This window comes from Palaemon carinicauda, chromosome 2 (assembly GCF_036898095.1).
Source record: "Palaemon carinicauda isolate YSFRI2023 chromosome 2, ASM3689809v2, whole genome shotgun sequence".
Lineage (NCBI taxonomy): Eukaryota > Metazoa > Arthropoda > Malacostraca > Decapoda > Palaemonidae > Palaemon > Palaemon carinicauda.
In genome coordinates this window covers 202,288,827-202,308,474 of record NC_090726.1, presented here as the reverse complement: position 1 = coordinate 202,308,474, position 19,648 = coordinate 202,288,827, and the positions used below count along the sequence as shown (strand labels likewise).

At 44.7% G+C, this 19,648-nt stretch overlaps 1 protein-coding gene across 1 annotated transcript in view; it reads left to right on the top strand.

The window, feature by feature from the left end:
• Positions 1-19,648, top strand: part of LOC137629680 (trafficking protein particle complex subunit 13) — a 63,409-nt gene that overhangs the window by 24,981 nt on the left and 18,780 nt on the right. Inside the window, exon 6 of the mRNA XM_068361237.1 lies at positions 17,868-17,964. Coding sequence (XP_068217338.1) covers positions 17,868-17,964 — 97 coding nt within the window. The remainder of the gene's footprint in view (positions 1-17,867; positions 17,965-19,648) is intronic.

Genomic DNA, 19,648 nt, shown 5'->3' with positions numbered 1-19,648 from the left:
GTTCAAAGCCCAGGTGTGTGAGTGAGTGGGGTAGCTACTATTCCCCCACCCCCTGTTAATTAGCAGGTGGGTGGTTAACCTTTGCTAAAACTCTAGTGCCTCGTCTTTTAGTTTTGCTGAAAGTAATATCCCCTATAAATAACTACAGGTTTGTATTGTTAGGAAAAATACAAATTTATTCCAAATTTGGCATTTTATTGGCAAATGCAGGTTTGTGTAGATGGAACAATTTTTTTTTTTATTTCTTTCACTGAGGTCATTGGTTTTCATAATATATTTTCAGGTTAATATCATAAATATTATAATTCATCTCTGTAAGAGCTCACCTATTCTAGATGTAGTTTTTCAAAATGTAGTTGCATGAAATTTATTTTTCTTTTTAAAGTAAATTACAATTTACTAAAGATAGCTTCACTATGTAACATCTCATCAAGTGTAAATATGTTTTATATGTATCGTATACATTTGCATACAGTACTGTATTGTATTTATGTACATACTGTTTACTTGGATGAAGACACAAATTTGACTGTAGCTCTGCCATATGCATGTCCCACTATATTTTTACTGGTGCTGTACATATTGATTCTAGCACATAGAGGTAGTAAGAAAGAAAATTTATGAAAAGGAGTAGAAAAATTAGTGGTTAGCTTTATATTTAACAAATGGTGCTGTATATTCATTTATAACCTTAGTTAACTTCACATACATACATACATTATGTTTTTAGTACTCATTACAAATATCATCATCATCATCTCCTCCTACGCCTATTGACGCAAAGGGCCTCGGTTAGATTTCACCAGTCGTCTTTATTTTGAGCTTTTAGTTCAATACTTTTCCATTTATCATCTCCTACTTTGTGCTTCATAGTCCTCAGCCATGTAGGTCTGGGTCTTCCAACAACTCTTCTAGTGCCTTGTGGAGCCTAGCTGAACATTTGGTGAACTAATCTCTTTTGGGGAGTGCGAAGAGCATGCCCAAACCATCTCCATCTACCCCTCATCATGATCTCATCCACACATATCAATTAGCCTAAAATACTGTACAATATACAGTAATGGTTATTCACCTAATACTCTATTGCTTGGCAAAGACATGGCTTACAAGGTACCAACAGGTTATTTATACAGAAAATTTTATTGAAGTGTTTTTATAATTACACTATTGAAATATTATAATTGCATTTTTACAAATCAGTATTCGTAGATGTAAATGTCTTACTGTGTTTAGAACTTTTCCAACTTTTAAATTCTCTCGGATTAAGGTTATTTTGAAAAACTAAGTTGAATGAGAATAACCATTAATATTTTCTGGTGTTGTTAGTGCTCTATTGGACTTTATTCTTTTTTTATATATATATTTCACAGAAAAATTTTAGCTCTTAAACAAAGGTTATCATTCTAATCAGCATGTATTTGCATGGTCATATTGCTTGCTTCTGCATGATCGCCTGATGCCCTGCACAATTGCATGCAGGATTATGTTGTAAGTATTCTGCTTTTCTTGTCTCATATTTGATCACAGTTATTGCCATTTTGAAAAGTATGTAGGGATTTAGAATGACCTTTTTGTGAGTAAATTTAGTAGTTTATAAATTAAAGTCCAGTGTTTGCTGAATTTTCGTTATTTAAAGGGAAAAATTAATTTCTCACTGGCAAAAATACACTTGAGCATTCACTGGTAACTTAATTTCAGGTTAATGCAATTTTAAATTATATTATGTTACAGCGTCATGTTTCCCTTGTTAATAAAATAATTTTGATTATCTGTAGTTTATAAGGTTATCAAAGTTAGACATACATTTGACTTGCGAAATAATTCTCGTTATTTATCGTTTCAAGCAATCACTGCTACCTAACAGATTTGCTTCTTCCTCTTATTGCATTGATTATTTGGCCATGGTCCAAAACTAATCTGCTGCTCCTGGATCCTTGCTTTGGCAACGAACTCCATTGCTGATGTTGCACGCTGCTTTTGCTTTTGATGATACTACTCTGTGCAAATAAGGATCCTTAATTCTAACCATTCCGCGATCTCTGACGTTTGAAGTTGGAGGTAGTAGGTTGGCCAGGGCACCAGCCACCCATTGAGATACTACTGCAAGAGAGTTATGGGGTTCTTTGACTGGCCAGACAGTACTACATTGGATCCCTTTCTCTGGTTATAGTTCATTTTCCCTTTGCCTACACATATACCGAATAGTCTGGCCTATTTTTTTACATATTCTCCTGTCCTCATGCACCTGACAACACTGAGATTACCAAATAATTATTCTTCTCTCAAGAGGTTAGCTACTGCACTGTAATTGTTCAGTGGCTACTTTCCTCTTGGTAAGGGTAGAAGAGAGACTTTAGCTATGGTAAGCAGCTCTTGTAGGAAAAGGACACTCCTAGTCTTGGGTAGTGCCATAGCCTGTGTACCATGGCCTTCCACTGTCTTGGGTTAGAGTTCTCTTGCTTGAGGGTACTCTTGGGCACACTATTCTATCTTATTTCTCTTTCTCTTATTTTGTTATAAGTTTTGTAGTTTATATAGGAAATATTTATTGTAATGTTGTTACTGTTCTTAAGATATTTTATTTTTCCTTATTTCCTTTCCTCACTGGGCTATTTTCCCTGTTGGAGCCCCTGAGCTTGTAGCATGCTTCTTTTCCAACTAGTGTTGTAGCTTAGCAAGTAATAATGATAATAATAATGATAATAATACTCCTCTTCCCATAGTTTCACTGAGGAGCCATTTGAGCCCCTTAAGTAGTTGACAGATAGAAAGCTCACTCATAAAACAGTATTCTTCATGTCTTGGCTTGCAAAGATGGTGGTTAGGCCTCACCCTTGCCTTCAGAAGGAATCTTACAGTTAGACAGATGTTGAAAGCTGGGTTTGTATACTGGACACCAGACTACCTTCACAGTCTTTAATCTACTGTCCAGTCTCTTGACACCTTTGTGCTTGGTTGTGTGGTGGCTGCTCTAGTAGTTGTGTAGTTAGCCCAGCTCCCATGCAGGACAGTAAGGATCTTTTCCATGGTGATGCATAGATGTAAGTCTGGAATGAAGGTAGAATTGACTGGCTATTCTCATTCATTCTTTCTACCCCTCTTTTTGGGATTAAGCAATTGTAATGTTACTTACTAGATCTGACTTGATGCTGGTAAACTGTACTTCTGAACTCCATTCTTTAGAATTTAGAGAAGTACCTCTTTCATCCTCCCTAGACAAGCAGTAGAATGGTTGAATATGTACCAACCCATACATCATCTTATGCCAGGTATATTATTCTGGACTGCTATCCCATTCAGGGGAAGGGAACCTTCCTTTGACCACTTACCAATCTTCTTGGACAGGGCCAAGCCCTATCAGCTTATTCATCCCTATGGTAGACAGATAGGAGGTTGCTGAATTCAGCTCGTTTGTTTCTGTACAAAACCAGGCAGATTGACACTTTCAGGGAAGAAAACAAACCAACCAGTTTCAGTTTTGGGAAGACTTCCGACCAACCAATCAGTTAGTTTCCCTACTACTTTAAAGGATGAAAGGTTTGTACAGTATACGAGTAGACACAAACGACAAATTTAAAAAGTAATTCCTATACTTCCCTAGTTATACAAACCTGAGTCTTTTAAAGTTGAGCTTACCACCCCTCTGAGTCCTGAGTCGAAGGTCAAAAGTGATAAGCTTCTGCACTTGCCACCTGTCATTAAATTATCTTCTTAACGAATTCAACACCTGATCCAGCTCCGCTGAAAACATATTCCATATTTTAAAGGGCTCAACTTTGTAGAGCTAGGAAAAATCCAAATTTCTTTTAGAATTTGTTATTTTTCAATATTTAACTTAGCCGGTGATTATAATAGCTGCAACTCTGTTGCTCGACAGAAAACTCTAAGGTAAAATTCGCCAGCGATCGCTACACAGGTTGCGGGTGTACCCAACAGCGCCATCTGTCGTCCAGATACCCAGTACTCAATGTAAACAAAGAACTCAATTTTCTCTCTGTCGTGCTACCGACAAGACGTGCTTATTCGCTGTTGCTAAACTGGATTTGTTTTCACAACTAATTGGTGAAGTACACTATTCTAGTTTTGAGCTTTCGCTGTGCAGGCTTTCTCTTCGCAATTCCTTGAACTCTTTTTGATTACGGATTCTTGTTGATGACTTTTTGATAGTTTTTGAATTCCCCTTTGACCAATTCAAAATGGCTGACCCTTCACAAGTCCCAAAATTTAGGAAGTGCAATGCTAGGGACTGTTCAAGGCGTCTTCCGAAGGCCTCTATCGACCCTCACACTGTTTGTTCCAATTGTCGGGATAAAACCTGTCAATTGGAAGATCGATGTGAGGAGTGCGTTGGGCTTTCGGAATTCGATTTTATCGAATTCCAAAAATATACACGTAGGCTAGAGAGAGATAGAGTTAGGAGAAGTTCCTCTCGTTCTATTGACATTTCCTCTCCTCATGCCCCACAACCTATTCCTTCCCCTGTAGTGGTTGCTCCTAATCCCCCTTCTGGCACTCAGGAACCTTCGATGGCTGATATGTTGCGTGCCATCCAAGCTCTGGGTGAGAGAGTTGAGTCCCTGGCTAGTGACCGTAATCAGCTCATGGCGGATGTGAAGGAGCTGAAGTGTAAAAGTGCAGTGGGAAGTGTTAAAGTGAGTGATAGTGTTGTGGATAGTGTTGCGCTTGAGGGTTCGTCTGTTCGTGCCTGTCGTCCTCCTAGTCCGGGACCTCTTGCAAGCTCCCAAGTCCAGGGGAGAAGCAATGTCGTACGACAAATGGGTTCGAGAGGCTTTAATCAGCGAACAGACGTTCCCTCCGTGGTATCGGGCGTATCTACCCAAGATCGCCCCTGCCTAACAAAGACGAGAGAGCCCATTTATACCTCGTCTTCGGAAGGGGTTTCTCGTAAGAAACCATGGACCAAGGTCTCACGACCGTTAAAGCGCAAGTCGGTCCCTTCCGCGCAAGTCCAACGGCCCAGCTGTAGCCACTGGGTCAGTTCGGACTCGCTGCAGTCATCCGATGACTGCTCACCTCCTAAGAGAGGCAAAGCGGTACCGCTTCAGACAGTTACACCGTCTGTCGCCGCACCTGCTCCTGTAGACCCTAAGTGGTCCTTACTGCAAGACATGCAGTCGCAACTAACGTCGCTTATGCAGGACTTTCGTGCGGAGAAGGTTGCTGCCGCACCAGTAGCTAGTGCAGCTCCTTGCCTACAACCACCCACACGATCGGTTGTGCGTCCTGGGGACGCTGAGGTAACCTTCTCACGCACTCCAGTTGAGAGAGTTCCGCCACCTATGCGTTCCAGTGTGATCTGCCAGCCGCATGTTGACGTTCAGCGACGCACGTAGGTATCCGTTGACGTCCGTGAGGTTCAACAACCGTCAGAGTTGTTTTGTTTTGACGCGATGCGTCAACCTCCGCAACCCAGTGTGGTTGCCACTGCGCACCCACATCAGTCTAGACAGTCTGGAGTAGACGCTGTGCGTCCCCGCGCTGCTATGGTTGTTGCCAGCTCACAGACTGGGCAACAGTTCCATGACGTTGCGTCCGGCTCAGTCACGCATGCACCCGTGCGACCGGACTCAGCTATCCAGCCGTTACCCACTCCGTTGCCACTTCCTCATCAATACTCGGATGAGGGACTTTCTGATGATGATGGTGCTGCACACGTAGATGAACCGCATTCAGAACTGGACGAGCCTAAGTCTACGCAACCCTCTTTGGACTTTAGGAAAGTTTTGGCCCTGTTCAAAGAGATGTTTCCGGACCAGTTTGTGTCTGTGGCTCCGCGCTCTCCTCCGTCAGAGTTTGTGTTAGGCATGCCGTCAACCACCCCTGCCTTTACTAGACTCGTCCTCGCACGCTCGTCCAAGAGAGCTTTGCGGGTGATAGGAGAATGGCTGCAGTCCAAAAAGAGTTTAGGGAAGACAGCTTTTACGTTTCCCCCTGCTAGACTCTCTTCTAGATCGAGCGTCTGGTATGCCACGGGAGAAGTTCTCGGCTTGGGAGTTCCTGCCTCTGCCCAGGGCGACTTCTCAAGTCTTGTAGACTCTCCCCGCCGCCTTGCCATGAGACGCTCTAAAATATGTTGGTCATCTTCGGACCTGGACCACCTTTTGAAAGGTATCTATAGAGCCTTCGAGGTTTTTAACTTCCTAGACTGGTGTCTAGGAGCTCTTAGTAGAAAGATCTCTCCGATGGAGAAGGAGACTTCCTTGCTCATTATGTCCTGCATGGACAAGGCCGTACGTGATGGGTCGAATGAGCTTGCTGCATCTTTCGTGTCCGGAGTCCTTAAGAAGCGTGAAAACCTATGCTCATTCCTTTCAGCTGGAGTTACACCATGCCAGAGATCCGAACTTCTGTTTGCTCCTCTTTCCAAGTGCCTTTTTCCAGAGGACCTGATTAAGGAGATTGCCGCTTCTTTGATACAGAAGGATACTCACGATCTTGTTGCGTCCTCTGCTCGCAAAGCCACCCCTTTGCCTACCTTGTCAGCTAGACCAAGGATGGACACTCCAGCGTCCCGTTTTATTCCGCCCTTTCGTGGCAGAGCCTCCAGCAGAGGAGGTGCTCGTGCCGAAGGGAGACGTGGAAAGAAGAAAGGAACCAAGTCCTTTAAGGGCAGAGTCTGACTGCCAGCTTCTTCAGACAGCAGTGGGAGCCAGACTCAAGCACTTCTGGCAGACCTGGGAAAAGAGAGGCGCAGATGCACAATCTGTGAAGTTGCTCAGAGAGGGGTACAAGATCCCGTTTGTACGAAAACCCCCTCTAGCAACGTCTCCCATCGATCTCTCCCCCAGGTACAGAGAGGAAGACAAGAGACGAGCATTGAAACAGGAAGTGTCTCTCTTACTAGAGAAGGGAGCGGTAGTCAAAGTCCTGGACCATCAAACCCCGGGATTCTACAACCGTCTCTTCTTGGTGTCAAAGAAGACAGGAGGGTGGAGGCCGGTGCTAGACGTCAGTGCGCTGAATGTCTTTGTCACAAAGCAGACGTTCTCCATGGAGACCACAAAGTCGGTTCTAGCAGCGGTCAGAAGGGAAGACTGGATGGTCTCGTTAGACCTGAGGGACGCCTACCTCAACGTCCCCATCCACCCGGACTCCCAACCTTTTCTAAGATTCGTTTTCGAAAAGGTTGTCTACCAGTTTCAAGCCCTGTGCTTTGGCCTAAGCACAGCTCCTCTTGTGTTTACGAGGCTGATGAGGAATGTAGCCAAATTCCTTCATTTAGCGGACATCCGAGCCTCCCTCTATTTGGACGACTGGCTTCTCAGAGCTTCTTCCAGTCGTCGCTGTCTGAAGGATCTAAAGTGGACTCTAGATCTGACCAAGGAATTGGGTCTCCTTGTCAATATGGAAAAGTCACAAGTGGTCCCATCCCAAGCTATTGTATATTTAGGGATGGAGATTCACAGTCTAGCTTTTCGGGCTTTTCCGTCGGCCCCCAGAACAAGCCAAGCCCAGTTATGCATCCAGAACATGCTGAAGAAGGAACGATGTTCAGTCAGGAAGTGGATGAGTCTGATAGGGACGCTATCATCCCTGGAACAGTTCGTGTCATTAGGAAGACTACACCTCCGTCCTCTTCAATATCACCTAGCATTTCACTGGAAAAAGGACAAGACGCTACAAGCGGTCTCGATCCCCATTTCCGAGAAGATGAAGTCTTGCCTGACATGGTGGAAGGACAATATCAGCCTCAGAGAGGGTCTGCCCCTGGCTGTTCAGACTCCCAACCACGTTCTCTTCTCGGACGCATCGGACGTAGGCTGGGGCGCGACATTAGACGGTCGGGAATGCTCGGGAATATGGAACTCGAGTCAAAGGACAATGCATATCAACTGCAAGGAGCTACTGGCAGTACATCTGGCCTTGAAAAGCTTCAAGTCCCTCCTTCAAGGCAAAGTGGTGGAGGTGAACTCGGACAACACCACGGCTTTGGCGTACATCTCCAAGCAAGGAGGGACCCACTCTCTGACGTTGTACGAGATCGCAAGGGACCTCCTCACCTGGTCAAAAGGTCTAAACATATCACTAGTAACGAGGTTCATCCAAGGCAACTTGAATGTCATGGCAGATTGTCTCAGTCGGAAGGGACAAATAATTCCAACAGAATGGACCCTCCACAAGGATGTATGCAAGAGACTTTGGGCCACCTGGGGCCAGCCAACCATAGATCTCTTCGCAACCTCGATGACCAAGAGGCTCCCGATATATTGCTCACCAATCCCGGACCCAGCAGCAGTTCATATAGATGCCTTTCTCCTAGATTGGTCACATCTAGATCTATATGCATTCCCACCGTTCAAGATTGTCAACAAGGTACTGCAGAAGTTCGCCTCTCACGACGCTAGTTGCTCCCCTCTGGCCCGCGAGAGAATGGTTCACCGAGGTACTTCGATGGCTAGTAGACGTTCCCAGAACACTTCCCCTAAGGGTGGACCTTCTACGTCAGCCACACGTAAAGAAGGTACACCAAGGCCTCCACGCTCTTCGTCTGACTGCCTTCAGACTATCGAAAGACTCTCGAGAGCTAGAGGCTTTTCGAAGGAGGCAGCCAGAGCGATTGCTAGAGCAAGGAGAACATCCACCCTTAGAGTCTACCAATCGAAGTGGGAAATCTTCCGAAACTGGTGCAAGTCAGTATCCGTATCCTCGACCAGTACCTCTGTAACTCAAATAGCTGACTTCCTCTTATATCTGAGGAAAGAACGATCTCTTTCAGCTCCCACTATCAAGGGTTACAGAAGCATGTTGGCATCAGTCTTCCGTCACAGAGGCTTAGATCTTTCCAACAATAAAGATCTACAGGACCTCCTTAAGTCTTTTGAGACCACGAAGGAGCGTCGTTTGGTTACACCTGGTTGGAATTTAGACGTGGTACTAAGATTCCTCATGTCAGACAGGTTCGAGCCGCTACAATCAGCCTCCCTGAAAGATCTCACCTTAAAGACTCTTTTCCTGGTATGCTTAGCCACAGCTAAAAGAGTCAGTGAGATTCATGCCTTCAGCAAGAACATCGGATTCTCATCTGAAACGGCTACATGTTCTCTACAACTTGGTTTTCTAGCCAAAAACGAGCTGCCTTCTCGACCTTGGCCAAAATCGTTCGATATTCCAAGCTTATCGAATATGGTTGGAAAGGAACTAGAAAGAGTCTTATGCCCTGTGAGAGCTCTTAAGTTCTATTTAAAACGAACTAAACCTTTACGAGGCCCGTCTGAAGCTTTATGGTGTTCAGTTAAGAAACCATCTTTGCCTATGTCAAAGAATGCTTTATCCTATTTTATCAGACTGTTAATACGAGAAGCTCATTCCCATCTGAGTGAGGAAGACCAAGCTTTGCTGAAGGTAAGGACACACGAAGTTAGAGCTGTCGCAACTTCCGTGGCCTTTAAACAAAATAGATCTCTGCGAAGTATAATGGACGCAACCTATTGGAGAAGCAAGTCAGTGTTCGCGTCTTTTTATCTTAAGGATGTCCAGTCTCTTTACGAGGACTGCTACACTCTGGGACCATTCGTAGCAGCGAGTGCAGTAGTGGGTGAGGGCTCAACCACTACAATTCCCTAATTCCATAACCTTTTTAATCTTTCTCTTGAAATTTTTTTATTGTTGTTTTTGGGTTGTCCGGAAGGCTAAGAAGCCTTTCGCATCCTGGTTGATTTGGCGGGTGGTCATAGTCATTTCTTGAGAAGCGCCTAGATTAGGGGTTTTGATGAGGTCCTGTTGTATGGGTTGCAACCCTTGATACTTCAGATCCTAGGGGTCGCTCAGCATCCTAAGAGGATCGCGAGGCTCCGTAAGGAAGACGTACTTAAAAAGGCAGAGTAGTTGTTCAAGTCGACTTCCTTACCAGGTACCTATTTATTTTGTTTTTGTTATTTTGATAACTTCTAAAATGAAATAAAAATTCTTAGCTCATAATAATGTAAAAATATTTTGCTGGTCTCTACCCACCCCCCTGGGTGTGAATCAGCTATTATAATCACCGGCTAAGTTAAATATTGAAAAATGTTATTTTGATAATAAAATAAATTTTTGAATATACTTACCCGGTGATTATAAATTAAAGGACCCTCCCTTCCTCCCCAATAGAGACGCAGTGGACCGAGGAGAAAATTGAGTTCTTTGTTTACATTGAGTACTGGGTATCTGGACGACAGATGGCGCTGTTGGGTACACCCGCAACCTGTGTAGCGATCGCTGGCGAATTTTACCTTAGAGTTTTCTGTCGAGCAACAGAGTTGCAGCTATTATAATCACCGGGTAAGTATATTCAAAAATTTATTTTATTATCAAAATAACATATTACAGTATAACCTTATGGTTTCCCAAGAGAGAGAGAACAATATTTGCCAGAAACCCCTGACGCATCTTTGGTTCTTATCTTATTACCACTTGGCAATAGAGCTACCATTAAGGTAACTGTCTCCAACTCCCCTACTGTGTTTCTCAAGTTGAATACCTTTGCCAGGCAACTGTATGTTTAACCTTGGTATGAAAGATGGTACAACAGTAATTAAACTCGTATTGCTGTTTAGAAATATGGTATTCAGTTCGTTATTTAAAATAACTCAATGTATATAAAATGTATTGCTTTATAATTAAATTATTTCACCCATAGACTAACTTTTATGTAATGATTTTTATTTTTGGTTATTTAATGTTATTGTGACTAGTTTCAAAATGAAAAGTGTTAATGAAAATTAGGAATTCAAGATTGTCAAACAATCTCAAGATCATATAAGTTAAAAGAACTTTCCATTGAACTTTGAATAATACATAGAACAAAAGTTTGATAGTCGATTCCAGTCATGAATTTTATGACAAAAGTGCTTCCAGATACAGTAATTATCTTTCCTCTAGACCATTGAGCTTTTGCTTGGTGGAAATCCATTATAATGGCTCAAGCAAAATGCATTGTATTTGTCACTTTGGAATTTGGTAAGTACTATTTGTAAAACAGAAATTTATCAAAATTATTTTTTCAATATTTAACTTAGCCGGTGATTATATAGCTGCAACTCTGTTGCTCGACAGACAACTCTACGGAAAAAACTCGCCAGCGATCGCTACACAGGTTGCGGGTGTGCCCAACAGCGCCATCTGTCGACCAGATACCCACTTCTCAATGTAAACAAAGACTCAATTTTCTCTCTGTCGCCGTGTCGGCAAGACGTACTTTACTCGCTGTTGCTAAACTGGAGTTTTTCACATCTAATTGGTGAAGTACTATATTCTAGTTTTGAGCTTTCGCTGTGCAGGGTTTTTCTTCACACAAATCCTTGAACTCTTTTTGATAACGGATTCTTTGTTGATGACTTTTTGATCGTTTTTTGGAATTTCCCTTGACCAATTCAAAATGGCTGACCCTTCACAAGTCCCCAAATTTAGGAAGAAGGACGACCCTCACACTGTTTGTTCCAATTGTCGGGATAAAACCTGTCAATTGGAAGATCGGTGTGAGGAGTGCGTTGGCCTTTCGGAATTCGATTTTATCGAATTTCAAAAGTACACACGTAGGCTAGAGAGAGATAGAGTTAGGAGAAGTTCTTCTCGTTCTATTGATATATCCTCTCCTCATGCCCCACAACCTATTCCTTCCCCTGTAGTGGTTGCTCCTAACCCCCCTCCTGGCACTCAGGAACCATCGATGGCTGATATGATGCGTGCCATCCAGGCTCTGGGTGAGAGAGTTGAGTCCCTTGCTAGTGACCGTAATCAGCTCATGGCGGATGTGAAGGAGCTTAAGTGCCAAAGTGCAGTGGGAAGTGCTAAAGTGCCAAGTGATAGTGTTGTGGACAGTGTTGCGCTTGAGGGTTCGTCTGTTCGTGCCTGTCGTCCTCCTAGTCCGGGACCTCTTGCAAGCTCCCAAGTCCAGGGGAGAAGCAATGTCGTACGACGCATGGGTTCGAGAGGCTTTAATCAGCGAACAGACGTTCCCTCCGTGGTATCGGGCGTATCTACCCAAGATCGCTCCTACCTAACTGAGACGAGAGAGCCCATTTATACCTCGTCTTCTGAAGGTGTTTCTCGCAAGAAACTTTGGACCAAGGTCTCGCGACCGTTAAAACGTAAATCGGTCCCTTCAGCACAAGTCCAACGGCCCGGTTGTAGCCACTGGGTCAGTTCGGACTCGTTGCCGTCATCCGATGACTGCTCACTGCCTAAGAGAGGCAAAGCGGTACCGCTTCAGACAGTAACACCGTCTGTCGCCGCACCTGCTCCCGTAGACCCTAAGTGGTCTCTACTGCAAGACATGCAGTCTAAACTTACGTCTCTGATGCAGGACTTTCGTGCGGAGAAGGTGGCTGCCGTACCAGCTAGTGCAGTACCTAGCCTACAACCCTCCACGCGATCGGTTGTGCATCCTGTGGACGCTGAGGTAACCTTCTCACGCACACCATTTGAGAGAGTTCCTCCACCCATGCGTTCCAGTTTGATCTGCCAGCCGCATGTTGACGTTAAGCGACGCACGGAGGTTGCCGTTGACGTTCTGGATGTTCAACAACCGTCAGAGTTGCTTTGTTTTGACGCGGTGCGTCAACCTCCGCAACCCAGTGTGGTTTCCACTGCGCACCCACATCAGTCTAGACAGTCTGGAGTAGACGCTGTGCGTCCCCGCGCTACCATGGTTGTTGCCAGCTCACAGACTGGGCAGCAGTTCCATGACGTTGCGTCCGGCTCAGTCACGCATGCACCAGTGCGACCGGACTCAGCGAACCAGCCGTTACCCACTCCGTTGCCGTTTCCTCATCAGTTGTCGGATGAGGAACTTTCTGATGATGATGTTGCTGCACATATAGATGAACCACAATCAGAATTGGACGAGCCTAAGTCTACTCAACCCTCTTTGGACTTTAGAAAAGTTTTGGCCATTTTCAAAGAGCTGTTTCCTGACCAGTTTGTTTCTGTGGCTCCTCGTTCTCCGCCTTCAGAGTTTGTTTTAGGCATGCCGTCTACCACTCCTGCCTTTACTAGACTCGTCCTCGCACGCTCGTCCAAGAGAGCTTTGCGGGTGATAGGAGAATGGTTGCAGTCCAAGAAGAGTTTAGGGAAGACAGCCTTTGCTTTTCCCCCTGCTAGACTCTCTTCTAGATCGAGCGTCTGGTATGCCACGGGAGAAGTTCTCGGCTTGGGAGTTCCTGCCTCTGCCCAGGGCGACTTCTCAAGTCTTGTAGACTCTCCCCGCCGCCTTGCCATGAGACGCTCAAAGATATGTTGGTCATCTTCGGACCTGGACCACCTTTTGAAAGGAATCTTTAGGGCCTTCGAAGTTTTTAACTTCTTAGACTGGTGTCTAGGAGCCCTAAGCAGGAAGATCTCTTCGACAGATAAAGAGACTTCCTTGCTCATTATGTCCTGCATGGACAAGGCCGTACGTGATGGGTCTAATGAGCTTGCTGCATCATTTGTGTCCGGAGTCCTAAAAAAGCGAGAAAATCTCTGCTCATTCCTTTCTGCTGGAGTTACACCGTGCCAGAGATCTGAGCTTCTCTTTGCTCCTCTTTCCAAGTGCCTTTTTCCAGAAGTCCTGATTAAGGAAATAGCCGCTTCGTTAGTGCAGAAGGACACTCACGATCTTGTTGCGTCCTCAGCTCGCAAAGCTCCCCCTTTGCCTACCTTGTCAGCTAGACCAAGGATGGACACTCCAGCATCTCGTTTTATTCCGCCCTTTCGTGGCAGAGCCTCCAGCAGAGGAGGTGCTCGTGCCGAAGGGAAACGAGGGAAGAAGAAAGGATCCAAGTCCTATAAGGGCAGAGTCTGACTGCCCGCATCTTCAGACAGCAGTGGGAGCCAGACTCAAGAACTTCTGGCAGACCTGGGAGAAGAGAGGCGCAGATGCACAATCTGTGAAGTTGCTCAGAGAGGGGTACAAGATCCCTTTTGTACGGAAACCCCCTCTAGCAACGTCTCCCATCGATCTCTCTCCCAGGTACAGAGAGGAGGACAAGAGACGAGCCTTGAAACGGGAAGTGTCTCTTTTACTAGAGAAGGGAGCGGTGGTCAAAGTCTCGGACCTTCAATCTCCGGGATTCTACAACCGCCTCTTCTTGGTTTCAAAGAAGACAGGAGGGTGGAGGCCGGTGCTAGACGTCAGTGCTCTGAATGTCTTTGTCACAAAGCAGACGTTCTCCATGGAGACCACAAAGTCAGTCTTAGCAGCGGTCAGAAGGGAAGACTGGATGGTCTCATTAGATCTAAGGGACGCCTACTTCCACGTCCCCATCCACCCGGACTCCCAACCTTTTCTGAGATTCATTTTCGAAAAGGTGGTCTACCAGTTTCAGGCCCTGTGCTTTGGCCTAAGCACAGCTCCTCTTGTGTTTACGAGGCTGATGAGGAATGTAGCCAAATTCCTCCATTTATCGGACATCCGAGCCTCCCTTTATTTGGACGACTGGCTTCTCAGAGCCTCTTCCAGTCGTCGCTGTCTGAAGGATCTAAAGTGGACTCTAGATCTGACCAAGGAATTGGGTCTCCTTGTCAATATGGAAAAGTCGCAACTGGTCCCATCCCAAACTATTGTGTATTTAGGGATGGAGATTCACAGTCTAGCTTTTCGGGCTTTTCCGTCGGCCCCCAGAATAACCCAAGCCCAGTTATGCATCCAGAACATGCTGAAGAAGGAACACTGCTCAGTCAGGCAGTGGATGAGTCTGGTAGGGACGCTATCATCCCTGGAACTTTTTGTGTCATTAGGAAGACTACACCTCCGTCCTCTTCAATACCATCTAGCTTTTCACTGGAAAAAGGACAAGACGCTAGAAGCGGTCTCGATCCCCATTTCCGAAAAGATGAAGTCTTGTCTGACTTGGTGGAAGGACAGTATCAACCTCAGAGAGGGTCTTCCCCTGGCTGTTCAGACTCCCAACCACGTTCTCTTCTCGTACACATCGGACGTAGGCTGGGGCGCGACATTAGACGGTCGGGAATGTTCAGGACTGTGGAACGCGAGTCAAAGGATCATGCATATCAACTGCAAGGAGCTGCTGGCAGTACATCTGGCCTTGAAAAGCTTCAGGTCTCTCCTTCGAGGCAAAGTGGTGGAAGTGAACTCGGACAACACCACTGCCTTGGCGTACATCTCCAAGCAAGGAGGGACCCACTCACTGACGTTGTACGAGATCACAAGGGACCTGCTCATCTGGTCAAAAGGTCAAGACATAACACTAGTAACGAGGTTCATCCAAGGCAACTTGAATGTCATGGCAGATTGTCTCAGTCGGAAAGGGCAAGTAATTCCAACAGAATGGACCCTCCACAAGGATGTATGCAAGAGACTTTGGGCCACTTGGGGCCAACCAACCATAGATCTCTTTGCAACCTCGATGACCAAGAGGCTCCCAATATATTGCTCACCAGTCCCAGACCCAGCAGCAATACATATAGATGCCTTTCTCCTAGATTGGTCACATCTAGATCTATACGCATTCCCACCGTTCAAGATTGTCAACAAGGTACTGCAGAAGTTCGCCTCTCACGAAGGGACAAGGTTGACGCTAGTTGCTCCCCTCTGGCCCGCGAGAGAATGGTTCACCGAGGTACTTCGATGGCTTGTAGACGTTCCCAGAAGTCTTCCTCTAAGGGTGGACCTTCTACGTCAGCCACACGTAAAGAAGGTACACCAAAGCCTCCACGCTCTTCGTCTGACTGCCTTCAGACTATCGAAAGACTCTCGAGAGCTAGAGGCTTTTCGAAGGAGGCAGCCAGTGCGATTGCTAGAGCAAGGAGAGCATCCACCCTTAGAGTCTACCAATCGAAGTGGGAAGTCTTCCGAAACTGGTGCAAGTCAGTCTCTGTATCCTCGACCAGTACCTCTGTAGCTCAAATAGCTGACTTTCTCTTATACCTGAGAAAAGGACGATCCCTTTCAGCTCCCACTATCAAGGGCTACAGAAGCATGTTGGCATCGGTCTTCCGGCATAGAGGCTTAGATCTTTCCAACAATAAAGATCTTCAGGACCTCCTTAAGTCTTTTGAGACCACGAAGGAGCGTCGTTTGGTTACACCTGGTTGGAATTTAGACGTGGTACTAAGATTCCTCATGTCAGACAGGTTTGAGCCGCTACAATCAGCCTCCCTGAAAGATCTCACTTTAAAGACACTTTTCCTGGTATGCTTAGCCACAGCTAAAAGAGTCAGTGAGATTCATGCCTTCAGCAAGAACATCGGATTTTCGTCAGAAAAAGCTACATGTTCGCTACAACTTGGTTTTCTAGCCAAAAATGAGCTGCCTTCTCGACCTTGGCCGAAATCGTTCGATATTCCCAGCTTATCGAATATGGTAGGCAATGAACTAGAAAGAGTCTTATGCCCTGTGAGAGCTCTTAAGTTCTATTTAAAGCGAACTAAACCTTTACGAGGCCAATCTGAAGCTTTATGGTGTTCAGTTAAGAAACCATCTTTGCCTATGTCAAAGAATGCTTTATCCTACTTTATCAGACTGTTAATACGAGAAGCTCATTCACATCTGAGTGAGGAAGACCAAGCATTGCTTAAGGTGAGGACACACGAAGTTAGAGCTGTCGCAACTTCCGTGGCCTTTAAGCAAAATAGATCTCTGCGAAGTATAATGGACGCAACCTATTGGAGAAGCAAGTCAGTGTTTGCGTCTTTTTATCTAAAGGATGTCCAGTCTCTTTACGAGGACTGCTACACACTGAGACCATTCGTAGCAGCGAGTGCAGTAGTGGGTGAGGGCTCAACCACTACAATTCCCTAATTCCATACCCTTTTAATCTTTCTCTTGAAATGTTTTTATTGTTGTTTTTTTGGGTTGTCCGGAAGGCTAAGAAGCCTTTCGCATCCTGGTTGATTTGGCGGGTGGTCAAAGTCATTTCTTGAGAGCGCCTAGATTAGGGGTTTGATGAGGTCCTGTTGTATGGGTTGCAACCCTTGATACTTCAGATCCTAGGGGTCGATCAGCATCCTAAGAGGATCGCGAGGCTCCGTAAGGAAGACGTACTTAAAAGGCAGAGTAATTGTTCAAGTCGACTTCCTTACCAGGTACCTATTTATTTTGTTTTTGTTATTTTGATAACTTCTAAAATGAAATAAAAAACTCTTAGCTCATAAAAGTGTAAACATATATTACTGGTCTCTACCCACCATCCTGGGTGTGAATCAGCTATATAATCACAAGCTAAGTTAAATATTGAAAAATGTTATTTTGATTATAAAATAAATTTTTGAATATACTTACCCGGTGATTATAAATTAAATGACCCTCCCTTCCTCCCCAATAGAGACGCAGTGGGACGAGGAGAAAATTGAGTCTTTGTTTACATTGAGAACTGGGTATCTGGTCGACAGATGGCGCTGTTGGGCACACCCGCAACCTGTGTAGCGATCGCTGGCGAGTTTTTTCCGTAGAGTTGTCTGTCGAGCAACAGAGTTGCAGCTATATAATCACCGGGTAAGTATATTCAAAAATTTATTTTATAATCAAAATAACATTTTTTTCTCAATTTATATATCCAATGTTGTCCATTTTATTTTTATTTTACTCAATTCATTAGATATTTCCTTCTTTATCACTGAATCTTAGTTGTTTGACCAGCAACACTTAGTTCTCAATAGATCTGAAGGAGGCATTATTAAAAACATACCATTTTAAGAAAAGTAAATAGCTTCATAATGGATTGTTCTGGGTGTAAATACTACAATAAGATTTTGCTTTATTTTCATATTTTTTTCAGTTCGTGTACTTGTTTTTTTTTCTGTATTGTCCCTCAAGTTTCATCAGGTTAATAATCTAGGTCATGACTTGAAATATTCCTTGTAAAATCTCATTGATAACTATTTCAGTAGTGGTAGAATATAATTGGTTATTGTTTTATAATTTACAGTCAGATGAAGTTTATCTAGAAGCTGGAGTTCAAAATATTACTTCTGGACCTCTGTGTTTAGAAAAAGTGGATTTAGAACCATCGCCTTACTTTAACGGTAAGTATTTTCTTCAAGATTACGAATGCAGATTTTAATTAAGTTATTTAGTTATTATTTTGAACTTGTTCCGTCATTATTTTGAACTTGTTCCGTAACTCAAATACAAATCAACGCTATTCATAAGGCTATTACTTTCGGCGAAGCTGAAAAACGAACCATTAGACTTTTAGCGAGGGTTAACCACCTATCTGCTAGTTAGCGAGGGGGCTAGTAGCTACCCCTCTCACTCACACCTGTGATTGTAACTCACTTTACTTTTGGCTCTGGGAGAGAGACGTTGTCTCTATCCCCTCTCCAACTTTCTGGCCATTTGACTTGGTTTTTTTTAATCTTATGTTTTCTTTTATATACAGTATATGAAAACATTCTTAATATTTTTATATATATTTTAAGCTTTTCTTTACAGAGAATGTTGCTGTTTGTGTGACGGCATAGTGCGGCAGGTTCTCAAGGGCTGGGAACCTTTGCTTACGATCTTCCCCCTTGAACGACGGACACCCCGTAGGCTGGGGCCTTCCGAGTGACTCGACCGCCGCCACAGGAGAGTCGTCATCGTTTCGATACTCCTCCGTTCAGATGTAAACGTTGCCCTATCCCCCTTACGTGTTCTTAGAGGGAATCTGCTTGCAGCCTTCACAGAGCCTGACTTCGGTCTTGCTCTCTCTCACTGACAACGCTGCTCCATTTACGTGGGCGGCCAGCAGATCCTCTGCAGGGGGAACAACTTTCCCATTCGCGGGTTAAGTTGCGCTTCTGAACAGTTTTCTTCATTAATCATGTTGAAATAACTTTTTGTAATTTAACTTTTCAGCTTCGACTCTGCTCTTATTTTTGGGACGATGATCCTACAGCCTTTCTTGCCGGTGGAGGGTGCGCATGACCTTAGCTTTGCCACTCCCTCGGGGAACCCCCTTCTCGCTGGAAGGTTGAGTGGTTCTCCTGAGTAGCTTGTTTTGTCAGCTGAATTAATTAATTGTGGGACAACATCTATGTTTACTCCTTTTCCCCGTTCTGTCTGATGAGAAGAGTACTAAAAAAAATCAGAGCCTCCATCAATCTCTCAATGACTCTCATAGCTCTGCTATGGCTCTGGCATCATGCAGTGGTTCACAGACTTTCTGTAGCTCCTAACAGAGCTCCCAAGAGTACTCCCTCCATGACACGATCTTCTCAAACAGCCACATGTGAAAATTTCCACAAAGCCGTAGCTTTGATGCGTCTTCACGCCTGAAAGCTATCCAGCACCTGCTCACTCAGAAAGGATTTTTGCAACAAGTTGCGTAACAGGTGGCTGGACACCTGCAACAATCATCAGCGTCAGTCTACCAGACTAAGTGGACTGTCTTCTGTGGTTGGTTTTGTGAAAGGGGTATCTGCCCCTATTCCAGCAATAGCAAAGTTCCTTGTGTACCTACAGGAGGAAGTGCTCCTCTCGGGTTCGGCAGCAAAAGGTTACTGCTCAGCATTGAGTTTGGCCTTTAAGCTGAAAGGAGTAGATATTTCCTCATTGTTGGAGCTTTCTCTCCCCATACAAAGTTATGAGCTTACCTGTCCCTTGTTGGAAGGGAAACCAACTGAGTTCGGGTCCTTTATTCTCTGAAGGGTAACCCCTACGAACCATTACACCAGGCAACAGATCGCCACCTCACTCAGAAGACGGTGTTCCTACTCGCTTGGCTTT